A 23,954-nucleotide genomic window follows, 5' to 3' on the forward strand; every position below is an offset into this window, starting at 1 on the left:
AAACTTTAATTACTTACTGTCAACAAATCACTGTCCCTCACTCTTTCAGATTTTAGCAGACAAGAATGTCCATCTTACAATTTTTCAAAATTTCATTGCACTAATAAGCTAAAAAAAAAATTGTCTCCTTAGATTGGGAAGAATTCTTTTTCCTGTATTTTATGTCCTTCTGTAGGTATTATTAGAAATAAATAACTGTGAAAAGTTAAATATTGTAGTCCTAATTTAACTTCACTATGCTTGCACACCAAATCTTTTTGCTCATCTCATAAACGGATTATCCAAATTCTTAATATTACTTCTCGTTTGGGCATGACAAGCAACTTTCAACAATTCATCTCCTCTTTATGCTTCCTTACTTCTCCTTTGTTTCTTATCTAAATGTAGAATTTATTAACAGAATTAGAAAACAAAGATCAGTTTTGACAGTTCTTTCTCTGATCTTGGAGACTGTGTTTATGCACTCATAATCTTACCCATTCCATGGTGCTCTCTCTATTCGTCCCAGATATTTCATCTTTCTACTCAGAGGTTCTACATGTTATAGCTTTCCTAATTTCAGTAGCTACAAAATATGCCTTGACTGCTAAAGAAAAACTCAAAATCCTCACTACCAGACTTTACTTTTTTTGACCCATTATTTAAAAAAAATTAAAAACTGCTGTTCTTTTTCCAAACATTCCAAGGAATTATTCCAGTTTGTCTTTTGTACTTATCTGCCCCAATTCTGAATATTTACTCCAAATGCATTACTTTAGATGAGTTTAGACTTAAGTCTTTTCTGACATCTGATATTTCAAAATAGCCTTTATGGCTGTAATTTTACATACAATTGTATTGTAAACAGTCTTTCAAATCTTAAGCTAGTTCACTAAATTATCAATCAGAAAGGAATAATCCTCAAACTGTTTAAAAGGAAAAGAATTACTACATTTTTAAAAAATTACAGCTCATTACTAGAATAAAAAGTAGTATAATAAAAATTCTGAGGTTTGCATGAGAAAAGATTTTACTGCTTTCTTACTACTTATGCTAATTTCATGAAGTTGGTACTCATATACGTAAATAATATAAATGTATACACCTAGCTTGTCAAAGTGGATTTATTAAAAATGTACACTTTCATTATCTAACAAAACACATGGGGATTGAGGAGACATGGTTAGGAACGCATGCACTGATTGTGATTCTGTGACTGAATTATGTTTTTACAACAGCAAATCCTAAATCTGTAATTATAACACAGAGATGACTTTGCATTTGTCTCTTTAAGAAACTGTTATCTCTATCTAAGAAAACACTTTTGAAATTTAACAGGCACTTGAAGCTAGAACCAAGTTGCTCAACAAAAAAACCAAAACACCCATAAAACAAAGATAAGGGACATTGACAGTTTACGCCAAGATAGTTTAAATTAAAAATAAGTCTGAATTTTTGGGAGTAGTATGTTCTTCCAAATGGAAATCAGACATTACTTGGATGTGTTCACGTTTTGAGGAGATTACCAATGTCAGAAAAATACGAAGGGCAATTTTAAAGCATTAGAACAGCTTTAAAATTTTAATTCCATAGGGAATGTGGCTATTTTAAATTCTGATCTGTTTTCAAGCTCTGCCTAATTTGGCATTAATAGGCATGCTGAGATACTTGAAGCATGTAAAATGATTTTGATGATGTAAGCCCCAAGTCTGGGCTTTAAACTAAAGTACAACAATGTCATAGTGACCAGATCATAGCATCTTAATACCAGAAAGTTGTTATTCATCAAGTTTTCCCTCAGGAAAAAACATTTCCCCCCCGTGGGGGGGCATAGATGCCTACAACTGCCTGAACAGTGAGGATGGAGTGGGAACAGGAATTTTCACTTCAAATGCTACTTTTCAGACAAGAAGGAACAATGCTAGTGAAAAGATTTTTAAAGCTCTTTCAAAATTATGCTTTGCAATTCAAATTCATAAATTGTACTGTGATTAAAAACACACACTAAGCAATGCTGGCATACTTATAAAATCAATTAGAAATGCACGAATCATCTATTTCCTCATATGAGAGGATAACCCAGTTAACACACAAGACTACACATTAAGTGGTCCTTCTAACTGTTATTGTATATTTCAGAAATACTTCTATTGAAACAGTACAAAATATAGCATGAAATGGAACAACTGATATTTTTGTTAAGCATAGCATTTGTCTCCCCTAGTAACAGCCACTAAGGCTTATAAAACTTTTTTAAAATAATCATTATAAAATTAAGAAATAAGGGATAATCATTCTCCAGCTTAAACTGAAGATTTAGTTATCTGAATTATTGCCACATTTCTTGTAAAAAATTGGGGTCTTAATTTGATAGGAAATAAAATAGAAATCTGACCTAACATTCTACTTTTCAATTAACATTCTACTTTTCAATTAACAATCTTAACCTTATGTCATATACTGTTATTTATCTTATTATTATGATCAGATCTGAGTATTGGAAATTTCCCCAAATCTCTACATAAAAAACCCATCTTACCTCTAAAATTTCATGCAGCGTTACCAGTTCCACAGCTGGCTTTTCAGAAGAATTCTGAATAAAGAGAAACCAAATAAAGAGAAACCAAAATTAAATAGTCAGGAAAAGTGTTAATTGACAAATAAAAATAATCATACAATTATTTGATTGCATAGCACACAACAGATGAAAACTTTTATGTAGATTTAGTCATGACAAAAATACAAGGTAGTATTTAAATCATTCATCTACCAGTTCAATATTATACACTTTAAATGTAATATTTTTGAATTAATTCTTAAAAAAGATTAATCTTAAGTGATCATAGTATATCTACCTTGGTTTGCATTTAAATAAAACCAAGTACATCATATTTATAAATGTAGTACAGTGCAAAACATTCTGTGAATATGACCTGTTAGGAAAAAAAAAAAAAAACCCCACATTTTTCTTGAACTTTAGAAAGATGTTTACAATGCAAATTTGACACAGCTCAACACTTGAGTTCATAGTGCCTTAATATTTTTTCATGATTAGCTGATGACTATTTGTTTACTTTTACTCTGACTTCAGTTAAAATTTAGTAAAGCTTAAGAAATAGAATCATTAAATTTTTTTTAAAAAGTCTTTGATAAAATATCATTTGTACAGCAATCCGTTAGAAAATTACTTGTTTTCATTTGTAGCAAGCAAATGCAGCCATTTGCCTATAAATTGATATGAATATGATTCTATGAATTCCTTAGGCAGCAATGCTGACAAAACTGCTTGTGCTGTTACATGGTGAACATGATTCTTTCATTTTTGAATTTTATCCTTTTTCCCCTTCACATTCAACAAAATAAAGGAGATAACACAGCAGTGCTGTTGAATATGTCAACTTAAGTTCTGAGATATTAACAGCTGTGCAGCACCTTATACAAACTCCACTTCTGGAACAGAAGAATACAAGCGATACAGAAGAGTTTGTGAAAGGCAAGTTCTGGCTCCTTTTTTCTAGTCACAGTTCTTAATATTGTTCACCTTCAGAAAGCCGTAAGGGGGGCATACCACCAGCTCCATGGAAATGTTGCAAACTATGGAGCTAGGGCTCAATAATGCCTATCTTTGTCCCTTTATCTTGATACTAGGATGAGGAAATAGAATCTACACTAAGAAGCTGCAAAAGCTTCCTTGGAGCAATCCTGATGATACTCTGTAGCCTCGGCTGTTGTATTTCCCTGGCCAAAAATATTAGTTTGTAACTTAGGTAGTGGGTTCAACGTTCATATTACAAAGTTGAAATTAGGTTATGACTTCAGTAATCACTAGAACTTATACACAAAGAATAAAATCCTGAGGATATTAGTGCAAAGAGGTTTGCACCCTCACAGAACTAGCAAACATTTTGCTAGGTTTATAATATACATTGTGTGTATTGTTTTGTAAAATTATAATACTTACATACGTTAAATGTCATCAACACAATAAGTACCTCTAATTAATTAAAGCTTGTAAAGCCACTTTTAAGCAGGATGCTCAGCATTTATTTATTTAAACTGAAAGGCACCTATTTCTTCCTTCCATGATACAGATTAGCATAAAGAATATTCCTCAACACATGACTTTTCATATTTCTCAACTTAGGGAAAAAAAAAAGTGTTTTTTTTTTTTAATCCAAGATTTAAAATACAAGATAATTTTTGCCTCAATCACTACCTATACTAAAGGTGTTGGGCCATGGCAACAGAAGCTAACATGGGCTGCTGTGATTCAGTCTTCCCTCCCAGTCCCAGACGCAGGTGCCTGGTGAAAGGAGGGTGGAACCGTAACAGTGAGGCTTGGAGCACTTCACACTGCACTGGAGCTCTGCCCTACACACGTCAGACCCACACACGCATCCTCACGCAGAACTACTGAGAACACAGGAAGCTTCCACGAAGTGAAGCAAAATTCCTGATGAACAGAGTTAAGAGTTCAGTGCTTCCAGAGCATTGAGCCAAGCTGACAGTAGATGAGAATAACATGTTCCCCCCCAATCAATGTAGCAGCAAATTTCATTGCTAATGCTGTCAATTTCTATTTCTGACACAATAAAGAAAATAATAAAGGTGAAAATGGCTGTCTCTTCTGCCTTCACAGTTAATCACTTAGATGCAGATTACGGGGGACCTGCACTTGAGACACTGAAACTGAGTGAAAAGATATAGAAGAAGCTATTAATTCACAAGGAGTAAAAAGAAAGACGACAAACTGTGTTTAAGAGTTCAGGAAATGCATAAATAAAATTAAAACTAGGAAAAGATAAGACCCTGCTTGGAAATTTGTCAAAATAAATTTTACATCTAAGAAAAATTAAAAAGAAAAAAAACAATGGTAGAAGGTGGCTACTGTGAGCACAGGAAGGGTTGATTAATTGCAAACACCTTGGGTCATTATTTTTTTCTTTAGATTTTAATAAGGAAAATTGCATGGAAGAGAGATGAAGGTAGGGTACCTAATAAGAATTTCTGACAGTCAGTATAACAGAAGCTGAGAAAATTCAAGCAGTTGATTTTCCTCTGGGGCAGGACATTTTACATAAAATCTTGATCAGATTTCTGAAATACACATGAATTCACTGTTTCTTATATTTAAAACACAGCTGGATATGACCATAAGCAACTCACTCTGACTCTGACATTGGTACTACCTTGATGATGGTGTTGGAATGGAAGATTTCCAAAGGTCACTTCCAGCCTAGATTTTTCTATGACATCACATAAATGGGAGTAAAGAAGTTGGTGTGGCACATTACAGGAAATATATATTTTAAGGAAATAATAATGACATCTATGGGAAAATGGACAAGCGCTTAAAATGCATCTTGGAAAGTCATTAGTATTTGAAGAGGCGTGTCTAGAACAATTGTAAGATAAATAAGAACCAGCAAATAGGAAGATGACATATCAGGCTGAAATCAAGTGAAAGACAACTGTTAATGAAAATCCCCGAAGCTTTAATTTCTTAATGTTGGAACAAAACGTATCATATTTTGTAACAGCAGGAAACTGGAAGGCATTGATATGCAGAAGAACTAAGATAGAATAAGATATTTGAAGATGGTTGAATAAGACTTCAAAAATGGACATCATGTCTTGAAGACTCCATTTGGTATTTTTATGTGCAAAATATGTACTTCTGTGCAAAACCAAGTTTGTTTTTTTTTTTTAAATTAAAAGCTCAGAGTTCATCAGTTGGAAATAACGGGAAGAAAAAGACAAGGGTGTAATCAGTTGCTTTTGTGATGACTGTGAGTTAGTACATTTGTTTATAATACTGTTTTTTTAACAGGTTCCAAAAAAGATGAATCTAAGTGGAAGCAAATATAGAAAATTAGTAATATTAGGATAAGCCAGGGAATTGAAAAAAATTATCTTACAGGAGAAGAACAAGAAAGCTTTCCTAGTTCAAGTAGCAAAACAAAGAAAGAGACCTATTCTAAGGACAATACTGGCATAGGAATACATGGATCTGTGTTAGATATGAATAAATTTAGACTGGAAGTTAGGAGGCAGTTTCTACCCAGAGTACTGAGGCACTAGAACAAGCCCCAGTAGAAACAATATTAACAAAAATAATTAGTTTTAAAATGGAGCTCAATGATAATATTAAAGAAATTATATAATGTGGTTGTCTGAAATAACACAGAACTGGATTAAAGAAATAATTTCTATTCCTGTATTCTTAAGTGTGTCTGAAATAAAAATCAACCCGTCTTTTTTTGTAACTATTATTTCAAATACTAATGGTAAAAAGTTTATTTTTACTGCAGACTTTGAATTTATTATGCAAAATACTCCCTGACTGACTATTTTCCCCTAAAGTTTTAAGATAATTTTTGGCCCAGTTTGCCTGAACAGAAACCAATGGTTAACATTCCAAACTACACTGTAATTATAAACACTTGTCCTTATTATTGTTCCAAAAACATTGTTAGACAATTAAAATTTGCTTTGCCAAGGAAAATATGAATCCACTTGCCTAGTCCAGTAAAAAAGAAAATGGAACAATTTGGAGTGAACCCCTCACCATTTTGAAATTTGGCACAGCTTGCAGTTCAGTAAGAAATACAATACATTGCTATGCATCTCATTGGGTAAAGGATATATGCATTAAAAAGAAAATATCCAGCTGGGAAAAGCCTTAAATAATATAAACCAACCTGAAAAATATCAATTAAACCTAAAGGATCAGCTGTAAGAACTATACTTATTTCAAAATATAACTGCAGATTCTGTGCTAGTCACTTAAAAAAGATATTGCATCTTAAATAGAAATTGAACATTCCAAATTTAACAGTATAAGAAAATCTTACCTTCTTTTCAGCAATTCCATGTTTCTCTGGAAGGGGAAAATGTTCTTCTAGGAATTCACCCAGAGCATTCAAGAGTTCTTCCTTATATAACTTTAGCTTCAACAATTTACTGTGCAGTTCATAACATGCTCTAGTGTTCAAATTAACAGTAAAAACATAGCAATAGAATATGAAATTCAGAAAAATAATTAAAAAGTTATTCTTAAGTAAAAAAATCCCTTATTTTCTATTGTTATACATTCAAAATCTTGAATCACAGGATATAAGCAGAGTAGCAATATTTTCCATGTTTCAAATATGGATTACTAAGTTATTATTTGATCTATTTAACAAACAAGGAGTATGTTTTAAGAGTTTGTTTGCTCATTTGCTCTTGTTGATATTTAAATGCTTCAATATAAAAACAGCGCTGTAGAAATACCTTTTATTGCAAAATTGTTCACCTTGAGTTTTTTCCTCTTCAATTTCATTAAGAGTATCTAGCATCTGCTCCTGTTCCTTGTGCCACTGCTGCTCTCTTTGAAACATGAAAAGTACGAAATGGCACAACAGATAAATAGTTTTCCACGACAGTCAAAAACCCCCAAAAAGCATGGTTAAAAAGGCTTACAGCATTCATAAGTCCAAATTATTGTATTACCTTTTCAGATCTTCTTCCAGATTTTTATTCTTTAACTGAAGTGTTGTCAGCACCATTTCAAGATCACTTTTTACTTTCTGCAACTATTAAATAGTAAAAATAAACCTACAGTTCGCAAGTAGCTCAGTCTGTAGTATTTGTTCTATGTAAGGTTACATCCGTAAATCTGTTAAAGAGAGCCAGTATTATCTGGAATTTCTTAAGAAATATGGCTATAGAGTGATACACTATTTTAAAATCCAGTTGGGGCTATTTAAAATGTTACTATCACCAGTTGCTCATTAGTGTCTTATTGAAGCTCTGTAAAACAACACAGTTGATTTTACCTGAAGCGGGTTATGGAGCACAAACATGAACTGCTCATCTGATGAAAGACTGAGGAGAAAACATCTGCAGCACCAAGGCTGCATTGTCTAAATCATTGCAGCTGTTTCTAAGAATGAATCCATGCTAGTTGCACCAACAGAAAATGTATACTCAGAAAACAACAATGCTGCAAGGAAAGACTAATTGCATACATTAACTAAATGGTTCTTAGTGATACAGATACATCTGGGAGAGGAAAGCAGGAGAAATAAGACTACTGCAGCCAGAAGTTGTATGCACTGCTGAAGATAGGAAACAGTGGACTCTTGGTGGACTGGATCTTTCATTAATGCATTATCTTCTACAAATAGTTTATGGGTTTTTTTAAATATAAACCTATGATTTAGATGTATTTTGTGTCCTTCCATACAAACTATAAGAACTTTTATATGTAGCTCAAAGAAATAAAAATTGTGAAAATATTCTACAGAAGCAAATATGCTCTATATACGCAACGCCTGAAAAAAAAAATCTGAATCCTCAACAAAATAGGCCACAAAATAGGTTATCAGATCAAACGTGCCATAGCAATACAGTGAAATGAAAGTATGTAACCAAAAAATCTTGTTAATAGTGACTTAACAGCAGTTGGGTTCCCTGTTGTGAGTGATACTAGAGGAAGAAAAGCTGCTTGGAAGCAGAAAACAAAAAAAGTTTTGGGGTTTGTTTGGTTTGGGGTTTTTTTTAAGCCACATCCACAGGAATATTCTCAGGTCATGTTGCATACCAATGTCCAATCAATACAGTGTAATGCCACCCCTAAGACATTCCTGCTTCACTCTTTCTTCCAAGGCTGGAAAAATTCAACAAATTATTTGTAAATTATTGCCACAGAACTCTAGATCTCAGAATACTGATTCTTCAGTGTAACACTTAACATGACATTATTTTATATCAAGTATGAAATGCAATATATAAAAAATCTTTGTTTAAAAGATCATTCATTACAACTAGGAAATTTTAGTAGTTATAATGCAGGGGACGAAAAACAGAACAACAATGCCTGAAGAAACATACACAATATCTTAGCAGTAGTCCACCACAAGAGAAGTCATAGGAAAATGCAGCAATTGTATACACTTTTCATTTTTTTTTGCAATGAAATTTTCTTATCTCTTAGCAAACAAAAAGACTTACCTCTTCTTTTCCTAATGCTAACAGTACATCTGGATGGGCAGAAATTACTGAAAAATAAAATGAATTGGGTTTTTTGCATTGGTTGATATAGACTTGTTTATACTGAAAAGCAGCCTGGCTACAGAGAAACTTGTATAGCCTCTAAAAAACTAGCTTGGCTGTCAGCAGCAGTTTAACCACATTTTGTGGTGTCCTGCTGAGCTAACCTACTGTCACTTTTCAGCAAGTTAAATTAGACTGAAAAATGTGTGGTGTCAATGCTTCTGCATTTTTAATTTTTTATTCCTGAACTAGTTCAGGTACATAATATTGAAATGCAAAGTACAGTCATACTTCCAGACAAGCAAGCCTGATTTTTTCAGTGGAAGGGATTCCATCAACATTCCAATGTGGGCAATCAAGTTCTTCCACTCTTCCAATCCCTTGTTAAACAGCCTCCCAAATGCTTGATCAGGATTGTAAAACCTATCAGATTTGAAGAAGTTAAAAAGCATGTCACTACGCTTACTGTTCACAAGAACAGCTACATGTAAGGAGATGAAAGGCCCAGCAAGGCCAATATCCTAACTCCAACCCTGAGCAACAGCAGGACTTAAGGGAAAGTACGATGTTGTTCAAAGATGTGGTAATGTTTCCCCAGTATGCTGCTGCAAAACACGGTGATTTATGGTTCATGGATTTGCTGAATAAAAAGTGAATTTTTGTATTTGATAGCCTTTGATGGACTCCAATCAAGTCTCAGTTCCATGTCAACTTGCAGCATCTGCATAAACGTATGACTCTTGAAAAAGTGAAGCATTTGAATCTATTAACAGAAGAAATGAAAGCTACTCTAACCGATTTAAAACTTAATATGACTGGATATTTTTTGTCCAACCTTGGGCTCCAAATCTGTAATCTTAAATACAATTACTTCAATAAAAGCTTTTCCTTTAACAAAAAGGAAAATGCTTAATCCTCCCATAAAAGCATTAAATAGCACCTAAATACAATACAGTTGATTTCATAAATTTATAAGTACTGTTTTTGGTAATTTCATAGTTTTTATCTCCACAAAGTTTGAGAAGCCTTAGATTAGTAGTTTTAAAAGCAGTGTTCTGAGATGAAAATGAGCAAAACTACTGAGTTCAAAATGCATTAAATTACATCACAATAAAACATCTTTTACATAGAGAATTACTGTCTCTAAATCGTGCCACAAAATTTGAGTGCTCTGAAATCAAGCTTGTGTTTAAGAGCTGTGGGAGGTAGCAGTCTGTGCTATTATTAGAGTAAGATTTCTTTAATGACATGAATATCCCACATACACATGATAAAATTAATTGGTGTACTTTTATTCACATTTGCTGGCATATTTGAAGAAATCCATACAACTCCCCCGCCCAAATTATCGTGAGCCCTCACTACCTGGAATTACCAATTTCTCCTATTCGTTTCTATCAATTCTTCTTTTTTAGATACCTAATCCTGAATATGTGCTTCCCATTCAATATTCATATAGTGTGAGTATCAGAATAAAAGGCCAAATCTTCCTAGGAAAGAAATCACTAACCCTAATTTAGTGAAGGAACAGTGCAGATCTAAGACACTGGGACAACACTTTTATGGCAGCTGCTACTGCAAAGAGCACAGGTTGCTCTATCTACTGTCAGTTAAGCTTTTTCAGCTACATTTGAAAAAAAAAAAATCAAATGTCAAACAGAATTGTCTAGTGATACATAGTACAATTACTAAGCAAAATACTACCAGATGCTAGGAATGTAAAAACAACTACATGCACATGTTTATACAGAATCTCCTATTAAAATAAGAGGCATTTGGCAGAATACTGATATTTTGCAAAGAAAAATAGAAATTAGGCACAGACCACAGCTGGTTTATATGGTTTAAAATATGGTTGCTTCCACTTCCTTATTTTGCAAAGGTAGAAGTTAAATTCTATTTTTATGAGCCAAATGCTTGTTAAAAAGTTTTAATTTAGCTAATTTAGCAGCTCTAGAGCTATATAAATAGTACCAGAAATTGAGAAAGAACAAGAGACTAAAGTAAAAGCTTTGAAAAAATAAAATTTGCATTGTGGATTGAAGTCTGTTTGCCAATATTGTGCCCAAAGAAATGTAGAACTGCCAAGTTATAACCTCTGAAAATGATGTTTAAAATCGAAATGCTGACAGGCCCTCATTTACAAGAAATGAACTAGCCATTACTAAAAGCAGCAAAGTAACAAGACAGCCTGACATTCATGCTCTATTAGTAAATTGTATGAAATTAGTATTCATGCTATTCTTATTCAGATAAATTAAGACAATGTTGTCAATTAATTAATTAATTCCTCCTTCAAAACAAACAGTAGGTAGAAAGGAGCCAAGATGGACATAGAAGATGTAAGCACAGCAGACTCTTCATTTTCATACAAGCGCTATAGCTCCATTCAAATTCTTAGCAGCAACTGCTTTTTTGTTCCCTCAGAAAGGTAGCCAAAAAGGCAAAGCTTTGGCTGCAAAATATTATTTGCATTATAATATGCATAGATCATTCCTCTAGTACAAAATTAAGATTTCTAATAATAAATCTTATCACCTGTGAACAAAAAAGAACGGTTGAGCAAAGCAAGTCAGCAAGCCAATAAAAATAGGTCAAGCCCCAAGAATATTTTTAAGCAAATAGCTTGAAGTTTAAAATAATTACATATTTTAGTAAGGAAACCTAACATCTCCAGGTATTTTACCCAGATAAAAACTATAAGTGCTTCCAATTAATTTGCTTTAAGCCAGCAGCTTATTCATGAGCAGCAGCTAAGAACCAATATTTACCAAATTCATTCGATGTCACACTATTTGTCTACATACCTCTAAGAAGCATTTGAGGCTGACCATTCTTAGAGACAGACTTACAAAAAGCACGTGAACTATGAATTTATTCTAATAGAGCAACAATATCTATTTATAAGAAAGAAGAAATATTTTTTTCCAGCTCCTATTATTTGATCACAATATGCAGCAAGTACATGAATTTTGAAAGAAGCTGGAGAAGTGACTTTAATGTTCATCTGAAAATGCATTGCAATTTAGCCAAATGACAAAATATTGGAAATTGCCACTTGTTCTCTAAAACACATTCCTATCATTTTGTGAACACTAAAAAATCCCAAGCCTCTTCTGGCATAAATATAGTCAAATGTGTCAATGTATCCATTTAAAGATTAACTAGTAAGTTTTACTGCCTTGAAAGGTGCTGACAGTTCCTTCACAGGAGAAACAGTGAGTACTATTGTAATACGGATAGTGTAGTGTGAACTGGTTTAGGAGTCTCCAAATAGGACATCTGAAAAAAAAGATTACTATACTCACACTTATATTCTGAATGGCTTTATTTTCAGTATCTGGCCACATCAGCCTTGCAACAGAGTGAAAGCAGTTGGCAATGATGCTAACGTGCAAAAAGAATTCTGAAGAACTGAGGAATTTATATCTTTTGACTGATAATGCCTAACAAATATAAGAGCTACCACTTGTCTCAGTGGGTTTGTGCTTCTCAGGGTAAGTGATCTAGATTTCTATGTTTTTAAAATAAACTGAAGTGTCTTTCACCACCTTTACTTGACCTGAAATCTCTGACCCCTGTTAAATCCAAGCTAGATATTTTACTACAGTCTAATGGGCTTACCACTAAAGGTTACTCCAAAGTTTCAGTTTTCATAATACAACACACTTTTGTGAAGTATTAATAATAAAAAAAAAAATGAATAGAGGTATGGTTAAAAATATATCTGCATAAATTATTGTTATTTATTAGCAATACTTGCAAAGATAAAAAAAAATAAATCAGCTTCTTAAAAGACAAAACGAAGACAAAATTCTTTGCCAAAAAAGTTCTGTCCTAAAAAGGAAATACAAATGAAAGATGGAGAAGAAACAATCACAGAAAGGAGAAACCTGAAGGTGGATAACAGCATTATGAACTTTTATTACTTTGTTAGGAGATCTGCTAACAGTTATTTTTCCATTTAACTGACTGATGAATGGTGATATGAATCATACATTTATTTGTCCAGAATCATACGAGTAAGTTACAGTAGAATTCACTTAGAGCTGAAGTGCAAAAAGAATACAGAAATGAAAAATTATGCTACTGTGGGATGTATTTAATTTTTAAGCAGTTACAGTACGAAAATACAATCAGCAGACATTCAATATATCTGCAGTTTAAGATGCCTAGGTGAAAGAGACTTTGCAGAAGTTTATATGAGTATACCCTACATGGAAGCCGTTACTTACTTTCAGGAATTCTTTTTTGCCATTGATAACGTTCCGCTGCTAAAGCTTTCACTCGCATCATTGACAAGGAATGCTGTATAACAAGAAAAGAAGCATCTATTGAAGTGTGTTGAGTTGCATTGGAGTAAAATGAGATAGACCAGGATAGAAATTCAATTATTAAGTTTATACAGCAGAAAACAAAAGAACATCTAGTACAATAGACTACTTACTCCCTGAAAAGATTTAAAAAGCCACTTGGAAGGATTAAGAAACATTTTTATTCTTTTTTCAAAAGGGGGAAACCAGAAGTAGTCAGAGTCAGCATTTACCCCCCTAACTTCCTCTGTCATATCAGGCAATGACCACAACTAAAGATGAGCCACTGGAAACAATGACAATACCTCACATCCCCACTCCTCTTTAGATCCATGGCTGATACACATTTAAGGTTAAATGGATTGTGCTTGATATGTGATGACTAAACAAAAGATTGGCTTCCAAAAAAACAGTAGTCAAATAAATCTTCTATCAAAACCACATCTGTGGACTCAACAAAAAAATGGTCTAGAACTAGTGTTCTACCTCACTATAATCACTGAAAATATGAGAGTAATAAGAAAAAACACCAGTTCAGAAAAGTTCATTTAAAAAACCAAACTAAACAACCTTAGATTTTTAAAAAATTACTTATTTTAATATCTTACCATGCTCTAGAGAAAGCATATATTCATTATTACTATTTCACTTCCTGAAACGGAGCACTACACCTATAACTTTTCTTCAGATACATTTTAAATTACATATAGATATCATATTGCTAGTAATCTGGTAAGAAATTAATCATACATTTAAACACAAAAGTACTGTTGATATGGCCAAGCATTCCATAAAAAGCACTGCAGATTGCATTTGGCTTTCATCAACTAAAAAGAGATAAATATGCTAAGAATCATCAGCCAAGTTCTTATAATAAAAATATCAAGAACTGACAAGCTTAGCTTTTCACTACTCAAAATAACTTTGTAAAGTGCATCTTCAAAAGATAACCTTTTAAAATAAAAGAAAACAAACCCAAACCAAAAGAAATAATCACCATACAAACATTTCTCATTTTCTAGATCAGGTGGTGTCATCTCTTTTGTAGTGGAGCACCACTTTTGACAATACCATCAGTTCATTCTTTGTTCCTTTAAACTTGATAAAAACATTCTGGATAGTACAGTAACTTGATGAAAAACTTTCAAATAAATTAACACTATCACTTGGCAACCTTAAATCAAGGACCGCCTTTTCAACAGACAAATACACCAAATATGTACATCAGATGTCTCTCTCCCATGCCCTATATACGTTCCTAGCAAAATATGCTGCTCAGTAAGTAATCCATCACATCATAAAGCAGAATCAGTCCTGTGGTGGTGCAAACCCCCCCCATCTTGAGCCGCTCAGTACTTGGCGCAATTTCTCCCCTTTTTTTGAGCCACATACCTGAGCAGCAGACCAGAGTGTCAAGGCATCCCTTTAACGTGTTTGGCTCTTGCTCACTTGGTAGCAAGAACGGCCTGGTACACCTGTGCTTGAACGGCTGCGATGTTCTTGTTCCCTCATTACTTTGGAACAATAGTGCTAATCAATCACCTCCTGACAGCCTGGTACACCTGTACATGAGCTGCGGCCCAAAATGGGGAGATGCCAGAAAAGTTCTGAGTCCGCACAACTGGTGGAAATTACCAGAATATTTCATCATCCAAGCTGAGCCAAAGTGGAAAAGTACCTGACAAAACCTCCCTCCCCACTTCCTCTCCTCAGGAAGCTGCAGAGAGCCATGAGGTTGCCCCTCAGCCTCCTTTTCTCCAAACTAGACAAACCCAGTGCCCTCAACTGCTCCTCACAGGACATGCCTTCCAGCCTTCTCACCAGCTCTGCTGCCTTCCTGTGGACACATTCAAGGACCTTCACATCCTTCTTAAATGGTGGGGCCCAGCACTGCACACAGTACTCAAGGTGATGCTGCACCGACGCTAAATGCAGTGGGATAGTCATCTCCTGGCCATCTGGTTATGCTGTTTGATGCACCCCAGGATGCAGTTTGCCCTCTTGGCTGCCAGGGCACACTGCTGGCTAATATTGAGCTTAACGTCAACCACCCACCACCCCAGATCCCCTTCTGCGGGGCTACTCTCCAGCCACTCCTCTCCCAGTTTATACTCGTGCCTGGCATTACTCCATCCCAGGTGCAGAATCCAACATTTGTTTTTGTTATATGTCATGCCATTGATGAGTGCCCAATGCTGCAATCTATCTAGATCCCCGTGCAAGGCCTCTTGTCCCTCAAAGAGAGTCAGCAGCCCCTCCCAGTTTGGTATCACCAGCAAACTTGCTGATGGTGCATTCAACTCCTGCATCCAGATTGTTGATACATACACTGAACAGAGCTAGCCCCAGAATTGAGCCCTGAGGAACACTGCTGGTGACTAGTTGCCAGGCAGACGTAGCCCCATTCACTACAACCCTCTGAGGCATGCTATCCAGCTGGTTGTTCACACAGCACACCGTGAACCTGCTCATCTCACAGTTGGACAACTTGTTCAGAAGGATGCTGTCAGGAACAGTTATCAAAAGCCTTACTAAAATCCAGAAAAAAATACATCCACCACCTTTCCCTTAGCACTAACCAGGTGACATAATCATAGAAGGATATCAAATTAATTAAACAAGACTTTCCCTTTGTGAACCCAGGCTGACTGTGCCTGATGACTGCACTGTTCTGTAAATGTCTTTCGATAGGACCTAGTCTTATCTTCTCTGTATTTTTTCCAGGGACTGAAGTTAGACTAACATTCTGTAGTTTCCTGGATCAATATAACTGCCTATGTTAGGGCTGCAAGAAGATCCCATGAAAGTTGCTGACAGAGAATATAACACGAGATTTTCCTCTCCTTCCTATTTTCTATCATGAAGTACAATCGAATAAATAAATTTAATCTTCACTTTTCAACTCCATTTAATCATCGTCTTGCTATGACAGAATCACAGAATGGTAGGGGTTGGAAGTGACCTCTAGAGATCATCTAGTCCAACCCCCCTGCTAGAGCAGGATCACCTACAGCAGGTTGCACAGGATTGTGTTCAGATGGGTTTTGAGTATCTCCAGAAAAGGAGACTCCACAACCTCTCTGGGCAGCCTGTTCCAGTGCTCGGTCACCCTCAGAGTGAAGACGTTTTTCCTCACGTTCAGATGGAACTTCCTGAGTTCCAGTTTGTGCTCGCTGCCCCTTGTCCTGTCACTGGGCACCACTGAGAAGAGTCTGGCCCCTTCCTCTAGACATCCACCCTTTAGACATTCATAAGCATTGATGAGCTCCCTTCTCAGTCTTCTCTTCTCCAGGCTAAACAGACCCAGCTCTCTCAGCCTTTCCTCATACGAGAGATGTTCCAGTCCCCTCATCATCCTCATAGCCTTCCGCTGGACTCTCTCCAGTAGTCCCCTGTCTGTCTTGAACTGGGGAGCCCAGAACTGGACACAGAAGTCCAGACGTGGCCTCACCATGGCGGAGTAGAAGGGGAGGATAACCTCCCTCGACCTGCTGGCCACACTCTTCTTAATGCACCCCCCAGGATACCATTGGCCACGAGGGCACACTGCTGGCTCTTGGAGAGCTTGTTGTCCACCAGGACTCCCAGGTCCTTCCCTGCAGAGCTGCTTCCCAGCAGGTCGACCCCTAACCTGTACTGGTGCCTGGAGTTATTCCTCCCTAGGTGCAGGATCCTAGCCTTGCCCTTGTTGAATTTCACGTGGTTCCTCTCTGCCCAACTCTCTAGTCTGTCCAGGTCTCGCTGAATGGCAGCACAGCCTTCTGATGTGTTGGCCACTCCTCCCAGCTTAGTATTGTCAGCAAACTTGCTGAGGGTGCACTCTGTCCCTTCATCCAGCTCATTGATGACTGTGTTGAATAAGACTGGACCCAGTACTGACCCCTGGGGCACACCACTAGCTACAGGCCTCCAACCAGACCCTGAGCTGCTTATCACAACCCTCTGAGACCTGCCATTCAGCCAGTTCTCAAACCCACATCACTGGTCACTCATCCAACCCACACTTCCTAAGCTTGCTAACGAGGATATTATAGGAGACGGTGTCAAAAGCCTTGCTGAAGTCAAGGTACACAACATCCACTGCTCTCCCTTTATCCACCGAGCTCGTCATGCCATCACGGAAGGCTATCCGATTGGTCAGGCATGATTTCCCCTTGGTGAATCCATGCTGACCACCCCGATAACCTCCTTTTCCTCCACATGCTTATTGATGATCCCCTGAATAAGCTGTTCCATCATCTTTCCAGGGGTGGAGGTGAGGCTGACTGGCCTGTAGTTTCCTAGGTCGTCCTTCTTGCCCTTTTTGAAGACTGGAGTGACACTGGCTTTCCTCCAGTCCTCAGGCATGTCTCTGGTTCTCCATGACCTTTCAAAGATGATGGAGAGTGGCTTAGCAATAACATCTGCCAGCTCCCTGAGCACTCGTGGGTGCATCCTGTCAGGGCCCATGGATTTGTGGATGTCGAATTTGGCTAAAAGTTCTCTAACCCGATCCTTTGTCCATACTTTCTCTCCTGTCTCCAGGGTCTGAGATTCCTGAGGGCTGGCCTTAGCAGTAAAGACAGTTTAAGAAAAGTATATCTTGAAAGTTTAAGTACTAATTACAAGGGTATAATGTGTGTCAGTAAAGCTGCAAAGAAACATAAAAACCTCAGTCTACACCTCAGTCTACACCCAGTTAGTTATACAAAATTTATTTCTCCTTATAGGATTTTATTCAGTCATAAAAGAAGAAAAAGATTGTATTTTATGTATTTGAATATGCATCTTCATTTATTTATTCTGATTAAATAATAGTTCAGAACATAGTTTATTACTAGCAAGAGATTAATGTTAGTAATGACATAGTAATTAAACATCTGAATGTATTCAACAGATACATCTCTGAAGAAAAGTGCTCTTTTTATTAATTATTCAGTCAAGTGTATTGAATTAGCCATCAGAATACTCTTACTGAAGTCACACAAGATGGAAATTTATAAGACATACATATTTCACCCAACCAGCCTAATGTTAACTATTTATACTTTCCAAATTTGGGGTCCTCATATAAATTCTATTTTAAAGGTTCCTATTTAGAATTTACAAAAAACTAAACAGTGAGCCAGCACTGCATTCTTGCATGTTCCCCAAAATCTGAGGGATACAGGAGCTCATGCTCTCAGCATCACTTAGTTCACTTCTAACTCAAACACATCAGTTTCCCAAAGATATCCATAAATGGGGAACAACTGTACTGTGAAAATATGAAGTTCCAGCATAAAACTAAAAGGATCCATATAAAGTTTCACAAATTACATATACACTGATTAGTAAATAGTCCAAATGGGTATTGAAGTTAGACACTCCTCCATTTGGCTGCCTATGTTAGTCATTTATCACTTGTGTGGCAGGACTGCATGTAACCTTTTTGCTATATATAAATGTAACTTTTCAGTATTTGCTAGACACGTACTTCAGAATACAGCTTCAAAGTTAATAAAACTGTCAGCTTTAGAGAATAAGTGAAGATAATTTAGTTTCCTTCTTTTGGAAGAACACCATATCTTTACAGAAAAAGATTTATTTTGTGGAGAATAAAAAAAACCTGTCTTACCTTGGCATTCGATTTTAGCAGTGCTTCTCCTCCTAGAAGCTTTAGCTTGCTCTGACACTTGGCAGAAAACAAATGAAACACAAACATTATTTACTTACTCTTCCCTTTTGTAAGAACAAAACATGAAGCTTAGAAATTTCGACAAGTTTGTTAGTATAGGAAAAAAAGTTTTGACTTGGCTTCTACCACATCCCTCAGAGCCTGACCCAGAACAACAAATTAAGAAATATTTTTAAATTATATCACAGTAAAAAAAGTAGAACTTCATTTAATTGAAAGTAGAAAAGTAGCAGCAAAGAAAAGAAAGATGCATGATTTGATGAAAAAGGCAAGTTATGAGGGAAAAGTCGATATGGGGAAAGACAGTGAACAGATGAAAACCATGAGAAAGCAGGAAGAGAGAGTCATGGACAAGGCTGAATAGGAAAGCTAAGAAGTTAACACACTTGCTGCTACTATTCTGGCTCTCCAAACAGAGCAAACATGTTATAATACACATTTTTATTTTTAACTAATTTAGGGCAATATACTGTACACTTCAGAACCATGAAGGGCCACAAAGTTGATCAGAGGGATAGAGCACCTCTCCTATGAGGACAGGCTGAAAGAGTTGGGGTTGTTCAGCCTGGAGAACAGAAGGCTTCAGGGAGATCTAATTGCAGCCTTCCAGTACCTGAAAGGGCCCATGGGAAAGCTGGAGAGGGACTGTTCATCAGGGAGTGTAGTGACAGGGGGTAATGGGTTTAAGCTGAAGGAGGGTCGATTTAGATTAGATGTTAGAAAGAAATTCTTTACTGTGAGGGTGGTGAGGCACTGAACAGGTTGCCCAGAGAAGCTGTGGAAGCCCCATCTCTGGAAGTGTTTAAGGCCAGGTTGGATGGGGCTTTGGGCAACGTGGTCTAGTGGTGGGTGTCCCTGCCCATGGCAGGGGGATTGGAACTAGATGATCTTTGAGGTCCCTTCCAACCCAAACTATTCTGTGAAATGGTCTGATTTTTAGAAGTGCACTACATCAGCTCCCATGACTGCAATGGGATGTATGTCACGTCTGAAATTCACGCCACCACAGATGACCAAGGCTTCAGCAGGAAACACCTGCTAAACTCTTTTTTGTTTTATAACCATCAGCAATTTAACCTGCCCCATGACGGGGCAGGATGTATTCTACTAAGCAGTAAAACTACTAAGCAGTACTTTGGAAATCTGGCTTTTAATATTTTGAACCAAAACACAATATAGGATTTCTCCAATAAAAACTGCTAATGCTGACACTCAACCATTGGAACATTATATCATAAACCATATAACGTAGAAGCTAATTCAATGAATATTAGTGGTTTAAACCTTTTGCTGAAACACGCATGCATCCAGGATGCAACAATCACAAAGTAATAAAAATCCTACTGTTTTTATCAACTTCTAAAAACAATGCACATTATCACTTCCTGTATTGTTTCGGTGCTGCTGGGAACGAGATACAAGATATCAAAGCTCCTCAATTAAATTCAAAATAATAATCATTCTAATTTCCCTTCTAATCAGAAAATTTCCAAGAAAGTACACATCCTCTGAAGTGGCGCCAAACAGAACTTCTGTTGACAGCTTATTACAGTACTTCAGAAACCTAGACACAGCATTCCCTGTCACTTTTTCAATATTAAGACAAATTTACATGTAACAACAAATAAAATCTTTTAAATCTAATTCTGTAAAATTATTGCACTGTCGGTTGTCTCTACTTTGTTCTACTTTAAGTTTGGAAGTATTTTTACTTCAGTTTCTGATACTTTTAATGATTTGAATCTACAACTCAGAACTCAAGCAAATAGCATATAAATACCACATGAAATTGAGTGAAGCAATTAAGTCTCTCAAAATATAATTTAGAACATGACTTTTCATCAGACTCAGCAGAATCTATAAGATGCATAGAACTCCCTCAGAACTGTTTAAAATTTTTCTTTCCTGGGATCCCTGTAAATAAAAATAAGTCGCTTTGAAATGTTATTAGCCTACTGAGCCATATATCAAGAGAGATAAATTTTATTCTTGAGGATGTAACTGTCATTTTGTATGAGCATATGTTAACTTGATTGTCCTTCTAAGCCTCTTTCTCCTCCCATTCTCTCTATCCTTTAAGAGCCAAAGTACTTGTGAACAGTGGTTGAATCCCATCTTGCATGAGGCTAAAGAGAGAAGGATCTAAAGTCTCAGTGTGCTGGTACTACCCGAACACAAGTAAATTGTTTAATTTTTCCTAGTTTTAACATATACTCCCATTCTACTTAACTAAACCATAACATCAGCACACTGTAAACAAACTTTGACACTGCAAGGCCATTCTTCACCCCTGCCAGAACTTACAGCTTTGGCCTTTCCAAAGATCTTTTCTTCTCCCCCCTTTTTTTTCCTCGTTTTGTTGTGGTGGTTTCTGTGGAGGGGGTGAGGTAAGCATACAGTGAAGGATGGGGGGGGGATCAACTAAAAAATGCTGAGGAAAGTTTACAACAAATCTAGTCTATCACTTGTGATTTGCATACCTCTTCCATCTGCTTCCAAATACTCTCACATTCATCCAAGAGTTCTTCCTTGGCATCTGCAGGATTAATGGGGTCATTGGTGATTTCTGATGAATGTTCAGCCTATTAACAAGCCAATAGAACAATTATCATGTAGATCCACAATAATTATTAACAGATTACTGAATCATACCTTCTACTTCAGGTCAAATATGTAACAGAGCAATCCCTCTGAATCCAAAACTTTCAGTTAACTCCCCTGTGTTTCTAGATATCACCCAATCATTCAGTAAAATCAGCTAACTATATTACTATAGTAAAATTTGAAGACACTAATAAGGTTTTTTAAAAATCTAATCACAAAGTCCTAAATTGTCAAAACTGCTTTGATTATCTGCAATGGTGTTTTTTATTTTGACAACTTTAATAAAGAAACAATAAGAGAATCTCACATCTACAAAGCCACACTTTTCTTCCATATATCTGCAAAGTTGTTAAGCATAGTTACTTCTGCTCTGTCTTCCAATAAGCGTCCTCATCTATTTATCTTTATGACAACTTGAATTCAGAATCTTTTTGATTAACAAATTAAAGTGTTCTGGAGCTTACTAGAAAAACAAACAAAAGAACCTGCAAGATATGCAGGCAACCAAGGAAAGAGGGCACCAGGACACAAGAAAAAAAATCAACTCAAGTTAAATTAAAAAGTTTGAGAAATTGTTGGGTCAGATAGAAAACATAAAAACCGAGAAATTTAATGCTAGTTAAATCTATAAAGAGATACATGAACAACAACAGCAATTAAGAAGGAAAAACAAGAAGGGCCAAGATGGCATTCAAAGGATTTTTTTTTAAATTTTTTTTTTTTTTAGGTAAAACAACCAACAGAAATTTCCTAGATGTACAAGATGCAGGAAGCCTTTAAAAATACTTATACAGATCACTGTGACCACCAAACAGTTAGAGACTAAAGAGAGATATTTAAAAAGATAAAGATCTAAAGAAGAAATAAACATCTCTGCCTTTTTAATGATGCACAAATTCCTAACTCAACCTCTTGTTCATTTTCAGAGCAAAAACACAGCACCAGAAAAATTTATGTTGAAAAACCAAATAATTTAGAAGGAGGGAAATATACAACTAGTACCTCCAAAGTTCAAGTATGTCATAGCAGAGTGGCTAAGAAAAAACAGAATGTCTCACTGAACACTGAAATTATTCTAGAGAACTGAAAGGTAGCAATATTTCTACTAAGCCTTCCTGGAAAATTTGTTGCATTAATAATTAAAACCAGAACACTAGAAAATCTGGATTGCCATGATCAGATAAGGTCTAACAAGCACAGGTTTTGCAAAGGAAAATCATTATCTTCTTTAGTCTTGGAATGTCTCCATAACATAAAGAGAACTAGTTCACATAATTTATTAAGACTTCTGAAATGCCTCCAGCAAAGTCCCCCACAGAAGGCTAATAAAAAACCTAAGAAGTCTTGAAATGCGATGCACTTTTTTTTCCTCAGACTAAAAATTGTCAAGGAGATAAACAAACAAAAAAAGAGCCTGAACAGATAATTTTCACCATGGCAAAAAGGCTCAGCAGCAGAGCTAAAAGGGCGTGAGTGAAAAGAACAAAAAGTGAGGAGGGAAAAAAAAACCCCAAACCCTTTGGATATTTTAAAGGGGTCCTAGGGTGGAATAAAAAGTCCTATCCCTCTGTGTCCCCCCAGCAATAATACAATCCATCAACATGGAAACATTACATGAAATAAATCTCTGAGTACCTAGCAAAAAAACCCAAAGTAGCCAAAATGACTTGTGGTTCCAAACAATGTGCTGTTATTTACCTTATAAACTATATACACCAAAGTATCACGTTCAGATGTTCTTCCTTGTGGCCTGCAGTTTTCCCTATTTCTGTATGGTAAAATTAGGTTCCTATTCGTACACCATACTTGAAAACTGTAGACTTTTTTTTTTTTTTGCATGTTATTAACATTAATGCATTCCAGTTTTGACATGTGATTCCTTCTTACCTCATTTTACAACTAGGTAAAAATACACACAGGGACAAGTGTGCATCATAGGCTCTACGCCAGCCAAGCTTTATGGGAAATGTTTATATTAACAAATACAAAACGACCAACTACTGGAAGAAATTCACAGATGAAAAAGGAAAGTAACAGCAGCTCTGGAAAAACTGATAGGCAAAAGAAATAAGACAGAAAACCAGAAGTTCACCTTAGGAAGGAGAAGAATAAAAGGAGTATACAAATAACATCACAAAAGAGGGAGCTCCCGTTCTCCTTGACATAAGCCCCAGAACTACACCAGCGACAGAAGAAGGTGAGAAAGGAGGTTACTCCGCACAGGCTAACGCCGAACGCAGCCTTGTGCCAGGCGGGAGCAGGCGGGCAGGGCCCATTCCCTTCCCAGCAGCCCCGCGCCCCAACGGTCGCAAGCCTCCCCAAGGCGCCGCGGCTGCCGCGGCTCCACGGCCGAGGAGCTGCTC

General features: G+C 36.3%; 1 protein-coding gene across 1 annotated transcript in view; it reads right to left on the reverse strand.

Moving 5' to 3' along the window:
• CENPK (centromere protein K) overlaps nucleotides 1-23,954 on the reverse strand; it is a 28,829-nt gene that overhangs the window by 4,617 nt on the left and 258 nt on the right. The window contains exons 2-9 of the mRNA XM_054808949.1: nucleotides 21,468-21,569; nucleotides 18,928-18,984; nucleotides 13,254-13,326; nucleotides 8,977-9,023; nucleotides 7,474-7,556; nucleotides 7,255-7,350; nucleotides 6,834-6,963; nucleotides 2,519-2,572 (exon numbers count right to left, since the gene is read on the reverse strand). Coding sequence (XP_054664924.1) covers nucleotides 2,519-2,572; nucleotides 6,834-6,963; nucleotides 7,255-7,350; nucleotides 7,474-7,556; nucleotides 8,977-9,023; nucleotides 13,254-13,326; nucleotides 18,928-18,984; nucleotides 21,468-21,569 — 642 coding nt within the window. The remainder of the gene's footprint in view (nucleotides 1-2,518; nucleotides 2,573-6,833; nucleotides 6,964-7,254; nucleotides 7,351-7,473; nucleotides 7,557-8,976; nucleotides 9,024-13,253; nucleotides 13,327-18,927; nucleotides 18,985-21,467; nucleotides 21,570-23,954) is intronic.

Source organism: Grus americana, chromosome Z (genome assembly GCF_028858705.1).
Source record: "Grus americana isolate bGruAme1 chromosome Z, bGruAme1.mat, whole genome shotgun sequence".
Lineage (NCBI taxonomy): Eukaryota > Metazoa > Chordata > Aves > Gruiformes > Gruidae > Grus > Grus americana.